Below are 13,302 nucleotides of genomic sequence, written 5' to 3'. Positions count from 1 at the left end.
TAATGAAGGTATGAGCATATAACTTCACAGGTATGTGAGTGGCTCAAAAATTTCTTAAATAATAGAACCGAGTGTGTTGTCCTCGACAGCAGGTGTTCATCAGAGACAAGTGTATCGTCAGGAGTGCCCCAGTGAAGTGTGATAGAACCGTTGTTGGTCTCTGTATACATAAACAGTTTGGGAGACAGGGTGGGCAGCAATCTGCAGTTGTTTGCTGGAGATATTGTGGTGTATGGTAAGGAGTCGAAGTTGAGTGCCTGTAGGAAGATACAAGACAACTTATACAAAATTTCTAATTGGTGTAATGAATGGCAGCTAGCCCTAAATGTGGAAAAATGTAGTTTAATGCAGATGAGTAGGAAGAAGAAACCTGTAATGTTTGGATACAGTATTACTAGTGTCCTGTTTGACACACCCAAGTTGTTCAAATATCTGAGCATAACGTTGCAAAGCCATATGAGATGGAACTAGCATATGAAAATTGTAATAGGGAAGGGATATGGTAGATGTTGGTTTATTGGGAGATTTTTAGGAAAGAGTGGTACATCTGTAAAGGAGACCACATATATGACATGCCATATGATTCTAATTCTACTGCCGCCAACATACTTTGTGCATAAGGGTCACGAAGATAAGATGTGAGAAAATTTTTCCCTCACTCCATTTTGAGTCAAACAGGCGGAAGGGGGGGGGGGGGGGGGGGGGAAATGACGAGTAGTTGTACAGGGTGCACTCAGCCACGCACGGTACAGTGGCTTGCAGAGTATCTATGTAGATGTAGACCACACAGGCATGGTGGACTTGTGGACTTCATGCCAGCCTTACTGACAGAAGGAAGTGCTGCTCACCAGACTGGACGTACGACGTACCCTTTAACACAAAGTGAAGTTTGTGGTGTGCCACTTTTGTTTCAGCATGTTTTGACTTTATGTGTCTCATACTGACACGAGGGCAGCCCTCAGTTTGACTGGAGATCTATCTACCATCCTGCTACCTGTGTGCCGCAAGTTCTGAAATTTTGTGAACTGTCGGGCCTCATCCCTAAAGTGCTGCAGGGGAAGCAGATTGTAATGCATTATATACTACTGCACATGTGGGGACGGCCTTTGTTGTGTAATGTTCCCCTCTATTATATTTATAACAAAATAATTTTTTTTTACATGTGAAATTTCATCATTTTTTTCACTTACTATTGGCTGCATTTGTTGCCATACACTTTTCTTCATAAGTAAGAGAGATTCTTCGATGAATTTTGCACAGCATAAAAACCATACTTACAGGTGTATGAAAATCTAGAATTTATTTAATTTATGAAAAAAATGAATGAACTGTTACATTTTAAACTTCATGTTTAGAAAAAAACTCAAATTTTATAGTTAATTATCTAAATTTTTACCACACTTTGTAATAGATTTGGTAAATTCTAGAGTTTTGCCTTAAGGAGTTTGTGTTTAATAAGCAATGCAAAATTCATTGAAGAATCTCTCTTACTTATGAAGAAAAGTGTACCTATGACATCAAATGCAGCCAATAGTAAGTGGAAAAATGATGAAATTAAACATGTAAAAAAATTATTTTGTTATGTTTTTAAACTTCCACTGCTGTGAGTCTGAGTCCTGAATCCTTCCTGGTCATGCTGACAGAGTTTTATGAATTTATTTGTAAAAGTATAGGCAGTGGAAATTAAAATGTCCTGTGGTGCCTCTCCTGCTCCAGTGCTCCAAGTGGGCACATTTGATGTACTACCATCCTTAAAGAGATTCCTGACTAACATAAACTCACTACATACAATCTCAAAAGTAATTATCACTTACAACCGTTACCGTGTGTATTTAAAGCAAATGTGATTTGCATCGCGCCACTCCTATGCAACTGGCATGAAATTTGAATAGACATAATTTTTGAGATGTAGGAACATCCCTACAAACTTTTGTTGGAATTCAGGACAGAGAGGGTATTGTCTGGCTATTATGTTCACCACACATTATTTTACTGCAATTTTTACTTTTGCTTTCAACTATGACATGAGTAGGTGACTTAGTGGGTTAGTTTTATGTATGTATGTAAAATGAGAATTCTGTAGTTAAAAATAATGTGTTGTGAAACATGTGGCAGAAAATCGGATACCAGCTTGATGTTTTTCATGTCACAAATGGTTCATATATAAAAGTGTACTAAAAGACTGCAAAATATATTACATTTCTCTTGCATTTTAGCTTATTTTATTTTCATCTCTTTTATACTTTTTGTGGTAGTTCGACATACGCCTGTATTTTGGTATCTTTTTGGAAGGTAGTGGAACAAGCTGAAAGGTTTTTAGGCAAAGATTTTCAGCATATTTTGTCATTTTGTGTGTGTGTGTGTGTGTGTGTGTGTGTGTGTGTGTGTGTGTGTGTGTGTGTGTAATATTTCAGCTCAAAATTTGTCAAAAAGAGTGCATGACTGATTTCTGTGTGTGATACTTCCTATTTATTCTTCAAGTTGTTCTGTCAAGGCATACATTTACACCCTGGCTGCTTGTGGGAGAAAGTTGACATTGGGTAATTCCCTAAAAAGTGCTACTAATGGTATGTGGTAGCCATTTGAGTAGTAAAAGCATCAGTCAACAAAGAACCTGTGAAGGTAGTCCTTGTGACCAGATATCGTCCATAGTAAAAGCAATGTAATGAATGGGGTATGTTAAAAAATATTCATAGTCATTATACTGCTAGAAGGTGAAGTTAAAAAAGTTTCACCCTTCTGTGAGAGCAAGCTGAAAAATAATGCCTCCAGCTTTCTTAATGTGAAAACCCTTAATGATTTTTAAATACGACAAACATTATTAACATTCCACATCTTTATTCTTCATATCTGCATATTTGTTTCTCAACATAGTCACCCAGGGAGCAAACACATTTCTCCCAAAAAGAGACCAGTTTGGTGTTACCGTTACTGTAGAATGTTTTGATTTCATTGACAAAGCCACAACCTCACCTCTGCCTGCACTGCTTCATCACTATCAAAGTGAAGTCTTAAAAGGTGTCCTTTTATTTGTGCAAACAGATGAGTCAGATGGGACCAAGTGGGGACTGTAAGGAAGATGATCAGTGACAATGAACCCAAGGTGTCGGATTGTTGCAGATGTTGCAGCATTCGTGTGTGGCCTGGCATCGTCATGCTGTAGGAAAAGCTCCATGTGTGGACAAACTCTTCGAATTTGCAACTTTGTTACAGCATGCTGTTTCTCATGCACCGATGCAGTTATGTTACACACTGCCTTGTTACAAGCTACAATTCGGAGCCCTCTAGCGGCAGAGGGCTGCAGATATGTAGACATGAAGATAAGATGTAGAATGTTAATAACATTTTCCTTATTTAAAAGCCTTAAGAGTTTACTTATAAAAATTAGGAGGCATTATTTTTCAGAATGCCCTTGTAATTTATGATCATATAAATCCCACTCCATATTGTGTCTGCGTATCATCTTTCCCAGAGTGAAACAACAAAAATTTTTGTTCGTGTATCTGTTCCTTACCTATCCATCTAACTTCTTGAAGTGCAAAAACTCCCAATTCACTATTTCAGAACCTCTTCAGTGATGATGTATGTTGCTCCAAGTTGCAGCAGGGTGCATAATTCCATGTGCCAACTTTTAGTAGCTTTTTCATATCCTTTAGCCATGTTAATCTTTGTAAGTGATGTCCAGCATTTCTTGTTGTACCATTGGCAACTTTCAGATTACATATAATTTGTTTCTGCAGCTTTCTATTAATCTCACATACATTTATTTGTAGGAAATAGTTGTTGACAAGAATGTGTGAAGAAGTGAAATATTGTTGATTGTTATTTGTAGGCAAATGTAAAAAGCAGAGTTGGGGCATTGAGCCATATGAGTGATTTACCTATGTTCCCTGGTGCCCAGTCACAGTGGACAGAAAAACTCGAGTTCAGTATAAGGGAGAATGCCATACCAACTTACAGGGTTATGGATCGTCGTGGAATGGTGGTAGATCATTTGGAAGAACCACAGGTGCGTAACTACGTATTGTTCATATTTTTAGTGGTTCTGTTACACTAGTCTTTTGAAGTTTCTCCTGAGGACATCATCAGGTCAATGGAAATCTGTTTGCTACCTCCTCGAAAACAGTGTTTTGTACAATGAATGTGTAAAATTCTTGTACGGAAGTATGGAATTTAGTAATGAAACATCAGGCAACAGTAATAGAATGTAGTGGAACTACCTTCAATCAGAAAAGGTACCATTTGGTGCTATATTATTTTCTGCACCTGTTACAAGTAAAAGGTGAAGATACTCAGAGATAAGTACAATGTTAATACATCGAAAAGAAAATGTGCTCGAATATATACACACAAAACTGAGAAGCAGAGCAGGGCTATTGTCTCTTACCGTTTTTCTTATCACAGGGAACTTTGTGTTGGCATAAAGTACTATAATTTCATTTTTGTTAACCCGCTGAGAAAATGCGCAGTACTTCTACAGTTTCATTATTGCACCAGTTTGCGAGAATAGTGGCAGTAAGTCATAAGTCAGTCACCAATCTTCTCAATGTTAATGGTTCTTTTTGAGATCTTATTAGCATCCAGCTGTTCTCCCGAACAGTACTGATTGTGACAGGTAATAGGTATCTTATGACACTTTGCAGTGCAAAACTTCCATATTTTGATACAGATTGTAGGCAGACTTTCGAAATGCATTCTTTTATCAAGTTCACGGGAACTAATGTACGTGTCTTCTTTTCTTTTTTAACTTCTCGCAAATACAAAGGAACCCAGTAACGTGTGTACTCATTAATTCTAGTGGTTGCAGTTCACTTTCTTCAGATTTGTTTGTGAGTGTTTATAATTGTTGTATGGTTTATGCATATGTACTCCTGTTAACGTGGCACTGTTATTGGATAAAATATAAATTTGCATAGGAAATATGTGCCAATCACACATTACATGAGCACTCATAGTGATCCTTGCTCAAATGCTAGAATTTATCACTCTACATACATTAATGTAGTATGGTGACCTCAGTCAATATTGAACTTACATTACACAGAGTCTGGCCTGATGACATAACAGCAATGGCAAAATCATCAAAAAACTTATTTTCACCCCCCCCCCCCCCCCCACATCCTTCTGTTGTCATGCAGCATTTCTGTTTCCTGACTGAATAAGTTTAAGCTTCTCTACACTACTGTCATTTACTACAAACAAAATTAATGGGATACGTTAGTAGTGGCCATTTTCTATTTTTTTATTTTGTTCTGACCAAAGGAACACATTTCGTATGTGTCAATAGCAGGTTAGCAGTTTTGTCGTTTGTTTACTGATATGTTAAAAAACTATACGTTGATGACTGATCAGCTGAGAGGATTCATGAAATTTGAATGTACCAGACAGTGTAGCTGGCTGATACACATGAACAAGAAAGAACTATTATGTTGCGTATGCAAAGTAGTTCAGAAAAGCTTGTTGTTCTGAATGTTCACTTTCCCTCAGAGTCCAGTAAACAGTAACTTCAGTTTGACCAGCCAGTCAAAAAAGAAGCAATTTGTCACTTTTTGATTGCACTTGCCTTTCCACCCTGATATCTGTGTTAAAATGATATTTTGTTAAATATATATGTGTACAAATCCAGTTAGAAGTGCAATTTTGGTTTGGTCATGCAATTATCTTTTTGTGACTTGTTCGAAGCAAATACCTTTGTAGGTACCAGCTGTATTAAATTTGACGGAGTGCTGCACTTTGTATAAAATGTATTCACGGGCAACCAGTAGTGTCTGGATATAAGAGAAACATTAGTGCTATGTGCAGTTTTTTAACAAATATTAAATGCTCTGTTTAGATTTTCGCAATTGTTGTCATAGAGCCTTCATCCGTCTCATCATTCCTGTTGGTCTTTTTTTTTAAATCTTATCTTACCATCTCATTGAGTTTTGCACCAAGTGCATTTTGATTTTTCAGAGTTTGTTATGCATATTTATGTGAAGCATTCAATAATTTTTTTAAAGACAAAGGCTGCCATATTTCTTAGAACACTGTAGTGCATTTGTCTGTATCTATGCAGATAAGCATCAGCCTCACATCTGAGTATTTTGATAGTTGTAAGAGGTGTTATTTTGTAGCTGTAAATTAGTGTTTATTGTGTAACTAGAGAAGCGTTCAGTGTTTGTGCCTTAGAGTATTAATTTCAAAAATTACATTTTTAGTAGCTCTCCTGTAGTGATAGCATTTTGTGGCTGTAGCTGAAATTCTCCTTTTCCAAATGTGGTGGTGGTGGTGGTGGTGGTAGTGGTAGTGGTAGTGGTAGTGGTGGTAGTAGTAGTAGTAGTAGTAGTAAGCATTTGATTTGTTACTTAAACTGTGAATTCATTTGAAATTAATAAAGTTGAAGCCAGAGACTGTGAAGAGGATGTACTACTGCATGAAGCTGCTCAATATTATGGATCATATTCTGTATGAATCACAACGCCAGGGTCGGATCTCATTTTACATGACAAACTATGGAGAGGAAGCTACACACATAGGTAGTGCAGCAGCACTTACTGATGATGATTTGGTTTATGGACAGTACAGGGAAGCAGGTAAGCTATATTTAAAATGTTTATATTCATTGAGATTATTCCACAGTTATATCTAGGTTAAACTGAAAATTTTTGTTTGCTATAGTACAGATGTATCTGCTTTATGGGCATGTAATTTGTGTGCAAATATACACTGAACACTGCAAACACTTTCCAACTGAAATCACATATAGATTAAAAATTCTATACAGTGCTGATGCAAATTACCTGCTACATTTTGCTTTCCTATTTGTGTTACGGATACCGAAAAGAAGAAACAGCATTTGAACATTACCAAAAATGGGTTTGTTGAGATAATTGAATATACAGACACTTCTTACAAATTAGAGTATTATGTGTTAAAATGTTCCCCTAAACTAAAATACAATTATGATGTGAAGGCAGGGCTCAAGACAATGATTTAGTGCAGTGAAAATAACTTTCTCAAGTCTTAACTGAAGTTCCCCTTCACCATTTCCAATTTATTGCTTTTAGTATTTGTTGCCTTTCATTCCTTACAAAGTTCCTAGTGGACAGCAGATATTTTTCTGTGTTGTACAAGTTATAGAGTGTTTAACAAAATCTTTTCTATAAAGTAAATTGTGTGTATTTGTTGTCTTACTATTTTCTTCCATTTGTTTCAGGTATGTTGAGGAAACATTGGTTTGTTTCATTTTCAAAATATCTGACTGTAATTTTATAACAAGATAATCGTTCTGTAAAGGAGTGAAGCCCTGTTGAATACTGTAGAAGATTAAACTTCCGTATTTTATGATGATTCTGTAAGTTTTCTTCCGAGAACTGTAGTTCCACTGTGAACTGGTATATTATATAATTATGACTTTATTTATTTCATTAAAACGTTTATCAGATTTGAAACAGAAGGTATTACGAGGATGGGATAATGTGGTCTTGAATGATGTTTTTGCAGCTTGTGTTCATTTATACTGTATGGCACTGACACATTCCACATCATTACAAAGTGTCGTATTCATGATCTATGGAACAAGTACTAATCTAATCTAATCTAATCTAATTATGCAGTCCAATTAACAGTACGTTATTGCTTTCTGTTTCCATGGTATGTTGATCGTGACAGACTGTTTCCCCTTCAAAGCTTGTACTTTTGGTGCTGAGTGGTCTTTGACAAATTGTCTTAATTTCAGTATATGGTTCTATTCTGTATGCATTAACTTTCTTGGACCTAACTTGGTGTTTCTGAACCTAAAAATTTGACAGTACCTTTGATTTTGTATTGAGAAAGTGTGATCATTATGCCATGTTGGACAGTGGTTACATATGTTATATTCCTTAATTTATGCCGAAAGACACTGAACAGTCAATTTTCTTGGTATGTTTATGATGGCGTATGTCTAAAGTTTGATGACAAGTATTGCAGCTTCAGGATTGCAGTTCTGTTTTTATAATAGTCTTATTCCATTTGATCCCCCTCACATATTGCAGCTTGTAACTGCTCCAACCAAATTCTTTGGGCACGATCTTTCACAGCTGCATGCTTCATACAGTGCAGTACATGCCAGAGAGAGAGAGAGAGAGAGAGAGAGAGAGGGGGGGGGGGGGGGTCGTTATACAATCTAGATATCAGCCTTATGCCATTGTTAAGTACAAAAACTAGAACAAACAATAGTAGCGTGAATCACTTAAGCAAGAAACAGGGCAACCACGAAAAATAGTATGTAGATACCATGATTCTTTACCTTATTTATATGTCAGGGCATCAGACTGGTGTGAAATACATACAAATCCTTGTCAGAAAAGCATATCTGGTCATACAATTATGATCGGTCATTAGGAGAAAATCTCTAAAATCCATAACTAAGTTGCAGACTTTCATTTATATACCCTATAGTAGTGGGCCTCCATGTCATATACTGTAAACACTGTTATATGCAAAGATAATGTATTCATCAGGCAAAATAAACATTTCACACTACAGATTGTGTTGTGCAGACTATGATGTCTTTCTGGCAATCATTGGAACAGCGTTTCATCTATGCCCATTCCAGATGTTGTTCAGACACAATAGTGTGGCCCATACCTGTTTACTGGTTAGGAGTTTCATTTAACAGCCGTGCTATAAGGTACATAAATGGAAGTCTGCAACTTATTTATTTTAGTGATTTTTCTCACTTCAACTAGTGGCAGATCTGAACCATATGGCCAGATATGCTTTTCTGACAAGGATTTGTATGTGTTTCATACCAGTCTGATGTCTTTTGCTATATAAATAAGGTAAAGAATCATGCATGGTATTTACACACTGTTTTTCATAGTTGCCCTGTTTCTTCCTTTTTTGATTTATACTTCTACTGTTTGTTCTAGTTTATGTACTTTAAAAAGCTGTAAGGGCAAAATCTGGATTGTATAACAATAAAATAAAAATTATTACAGTCAAATGGCAGGAGAATCATTCAAAAAAATTGTCATGACTGTGGCACACAGAGTATTGAGTTTGCTTTGCAAGAAGCTAATGGTTTTATCCCTTTCGTAAGTAGTTTTGGAATTAACTTCACGCATTCCATAAAAGAAGAATACTCCACAGAGCAACAAAGTGTTTAACAAAAAATTGAAAGAACAGTTTTACAGACCACAATGTTACTCCATAACTGTATGCTTACTGGCAGCTGAGGTAGTAGAGTGATATGACAGCTGTGCATAGGACAGAACGTGCGACCAAACTCATGCTGTGATTTTTTGTTGCTGTGGCAGGTGTCCTGGAAACAACTAGTTGTGAAGTCACTTCGTTATTCTGATCCTGATCCAGGTATAGGTTGTCTTCAAACTGAAGATTACAACACAACCACATCCATCTGATTTTCCCTCATCCATGCAAGCATCATGGAAGTGTTTTATAATGTATTTATCTCCTGCAATTTGTATGGCCCGTACATTTTGAGGGAGACCAGGCTTTAGTAGCATTTTGCAGTTCTTCATTCTTGATGGCTGATAATACGCATTTATCAAAAATTTTGACACTGACAGAAGAAAGGTCTTAGACATGACTAACTGATTTGTCTAACATTTGGAAAGTTGTTTGTGTACAGCCTGAAACAAAAAATTCTAAGATTTGAGAAAATCACTCCTAAAGTTCACGATGAGTGATTGACTCTGAATTGACAGGATTGGTAGATAAATGAGAATTGAACAGTTTTCAAAATCATATATGGTGTTTGCAAATGCATATTTTCCTAAACATTGAGAAATAAACTGTTGGTACCACTTTTTATGTACCCGTAAGGTAAACCCTGTTGAACCAAAGTGCCACTGGTGTTGCGACCGTGGCATCCAGCTGGGAGTAGAGAACCCGTGTTCGAGTCTCAAATGCATTGTGCAAAGATTGTTTTTATTTGTATTTTTTCCATATTGAAATTTTTAGGAATAAATTGGTTAATTAGGTAATCAATAAAGAATAATTACAAGCTAATCAAACAAATTTCTGAAATGGCTTTGATTGATAAAAAAATAAAATTTTAAGCTTCAATGTATGAAAAGGATTCCAAGTAATACTATTGTGAATTTTTCATGACGGACCACGAACAGCCGACCACATGATGTTTACAGTGAGTTGTGGTGCAGAACTTCATTAGGAACTCTCAAAATTGCATTATGCTTCTGAAAACCCTGTGGGCATTGCACACTATGCAGGTACAACAAGGAGTCATAGCTATATACATGATCAACTTACAGCACCAATATTTAGGCAATATTATCATATGCATGATATGCATTAACATTAATTCCATTAATGAAATTTACATCAGCTGTATTTTTACACATTTATTGTGTTACAACTGGTTTTGTTTCTTTGAACATAATCAGGTTACCGAGTTGTGCTGGAGTTAAGACATAGATCAGGGCCAGCAAAATGGTGTACACTGTGAACAATTGCGGAGGTGCGGCACTGGTGCACACATCTCAGTGAGTGGGCAAAGTGCAACAGTGACGTCTGTAACTAGACATATACACCAAATGAGCGGCTACAGCTCCGCTTCCCAGTTTACATGGTACCAAGAGGACCGAAGCACACCCAGTCTTGCTTCCCTATGATGGCTGTAGCCTTACATGAGATGTACTGAGAAATGGCAAGTATTGCAAAAACGCAAAGAACAGAGGATCTGTGTTCTCAGTCATTTTAACACAACTGGGAACTGCAATTCTTCTTCACAGCAGTAGGTGAAAACTCGCAGTGTTTGCTGTGCTGCCGAATAATAGGTGGCCAGCCCCAAGTTCACGATTGAAAGACACTATTACTTATTGATAATCTGCACCTGCCGCCGACTCGAGACCAACAGTCCTCTTGTGTCCCCTCTCCTCTCTAATCCTAGGGTACTGCCACACCTCTACCTACACATCCCACCAACGCTCCACTTGTTCACCCTGTTGTGGATTGGCAAGACAGCCAATCCACTATGAGTAAGCCGAAAGGCACGCGTTTAAGCTCACGCAGGCTGGCGTGAGGTCTGGAACAGGACACGGAAATGAGACTAGTAAAAAAGTATGTATCTTCTGGAATACTTAACTTTAATCCATTAATGTTGAACATAGCTCTTGTCTGTACATTATTTACAATATCAATAGCAACTGATAATGGTGCCTTGCTAGGTCGTAGCAAATGACGTAGCTGAAGGCTATGCTAACTATCGTCTCGGCAAATGAGAACGTATTTTGTCAGTGAATCATCGCTAGCAAAGTCGGCTGTCTAACTGGGGCGAGTGCTAGGAAGACTCTCTAGACCTGCCGTGTGGTGGCGCTCGGTCTGCAATCACTGATAGTGGCGACACGCGGGTCCGACGTATACTAAAGGACCGCAGCCGATTTAAAGGCTACCACGTAGCAAGTGTGGTGTCTGGCGGTGACACCACACACCCTCCACATTCCCTCCCAAAGAAATTTCAACCATCTCCCTCCCAGATCATGAACTCCATCCCAGAATATACCCCTCATACCAACTCTGAATCCATCCCACCATCTCTGCCACCCCCCCCCCCCCCCCACAACCCCTCTGCCAGGGCTTCCCTCCCCTTCATCTCCTCTCTCTCACATCCCCTCCTTTTACGCCTGCCAGTCGCTCCCCACTCCTCCTTCCTTTCAGATTCACAGATACCATTGTCAGCTACCCCTCTCTCCCTGTCCCCCAACAGCCATCCCTATCTCATTGTCATTGCCACCTCTTACTAGCCCTCAGTTCCCATCCCCATCCCCATTCCCATCCCCATCCCCTCTCCCTGTGTACCTACTTTTCCTTTCCTTTCATCTATCATTCTAGAGCGGGTCCTTTCGAATTTTAGTGAAAGTGCACAGTGCTTCGTTTTTAATGGTCAGTATCTCTTCTGTGTTGTTTGTGTTTTTTCAAGTGTTTTTAGTGTTCATCGTGTCTTTTTTGAACTGTGCTGTCTGACCATATTTTTATCACTGCTTTTAAATATTCAGCTAGCCTTATTATGTTAGTCTTTCACAATCCTTATATTTCACTACAATTTTAAAATCATTGTCATTGTCATCATGTTTATATGTTAGCGCCTAAATGTGTGTAGTCCCCTGGATAAAGAGCAGGTTGAGTGTACCACTGCCAGCCCTCTTTCTCTCCCTCCTCCTCCTGGGGGAGGATGAAATCACAACAGAGAAAAAACTTTTACTTATTTCATAAAGATGAGTGATGTGTACTGAACAGTGAAGAATGGCAAGCCAAAGTGAATGTGCTTAAGAGAAAAATGGTTTAGGCACATCAACAGGTTTTTAATGTAAGTCATAATAATTGATACCTCTCGAACTCTTCGTTTCTTGGATTACATTCATATCGATTTTACTGTACAATGTACTTTCAGAGTGACAATCATAGTACATCAAGCAAGTTTCAAAATTGCATTGAGAATAGCAAGATCTGGGAAACTGTTTTCCAAGAAGTTTGCAAAAGATTGTCTCATTGATGCTGCAGAGCTTTAGTGGCCCACTAATATTAGCAGGTTTCAAGAAATTGGCCTTTCCAAACACAGTGATATGACTTAGTGCCTTTGAATGGGGCTACAGCAGGTGTAGATTTACTCTAAGCTGTGGAGCAAGTGGTTGATGGAGTCGGTATGGATTGGAATCGGTTAATATCAGTGACCACAGATGGAGCATCAGCAATGCGGGGCTATCAGAGAGTACTCAAAGCACTGATGCGCAGAACGCTAGGATGCATAGAAGAGGCACTTTATGGAGTTTGCTGCATTCTACATTGGGAGGAGCTTTGTGCAAAATCAGTAACGTTAGAAAAGTCAGACAAATTATTGTGCTTACTATAAACTATCTGAAAACACATGGGCTTATGCATTTCAGCTTTGTCAGTTCTTGGAGGAATTGGGAAAGGAGTATGCCAACATATCTTACTGTTGTATACCAAAGTACGCTGGTTCAGTTGAGATAAAATGCTGAAAAGATTTATTTGATTTATGTTTGGCTGTAGTACATTTCTTACGTAAGAAGGGAAAGAATGAACTGAAATTAGAAGATCTTTGATGGATATCAGACCGTGCATTTCTCATGGCCATTACGTCTCACATGAACAGCCAGAATGTCAGTTTGCAAGGTGACAATAATTCAACTTCGTGGATGTTGGGAAAAGTAAATGCTTTTTAAAGTAAGCTTGCTATTTGAGAGAGAGCCAGTTGTATTGTATCCCGCCTGGAAAACGGTGCGTGGGTCTGCTCCTGTGATCTGCAAAATAGGCCAAATGACGGAAGCCAGTAGG

General features: G+C 38.0%; 1 protein-coding gene across 1 annotated transcript in view; it reads left to right on the top strand.

Moving 5' to 3' along the window:
* LOC124723037 (2-oxoisovalerate dehydrogenase subunit alpha, mitochondrial) overlaps positions 1 to 13,302 on the top strand; it is a 168,380-nt gene that overhangs the window by 59,106 nt on the left and 95,972 nt on the right. The window contains exons 2-3 of the mRNA XM_047248212.1: positions 3,833 to 4,009; positions 6,377 to 6,572. Coding sequence (XP_047104168.1) covers positions 3,833 to 4,009; positions 6,377 to 6,572 — 373 coding nt within the window. The remainder of the gene's footprint in view (positions 1 to 3,832; positions 4,010 to 6,376; positions 6,573 to 13,302) is intronic.

Source organism: Schistocerca piceifrons, chromosome X (assembly GCF_021461385.2).
Source record: "Schistocerca piceifrons isolate TAMUIC-IGC-003096 chromosome X, iqSchPice1.1, whole genome shotgun sequence".
In the NCBI taxonomy this organism is placed as follows: domain Eukaryota; kingdom Metazoa; phylum Arthropoda; class Insecta; order Orthoptera; family Acrididae; genus Schistocerca; species Schistocerca piceifrons.
Note: the sequence above shows the minus strand (reverse complement) of the source record. Positions and strands in the feature narration are given on the sequence as shown.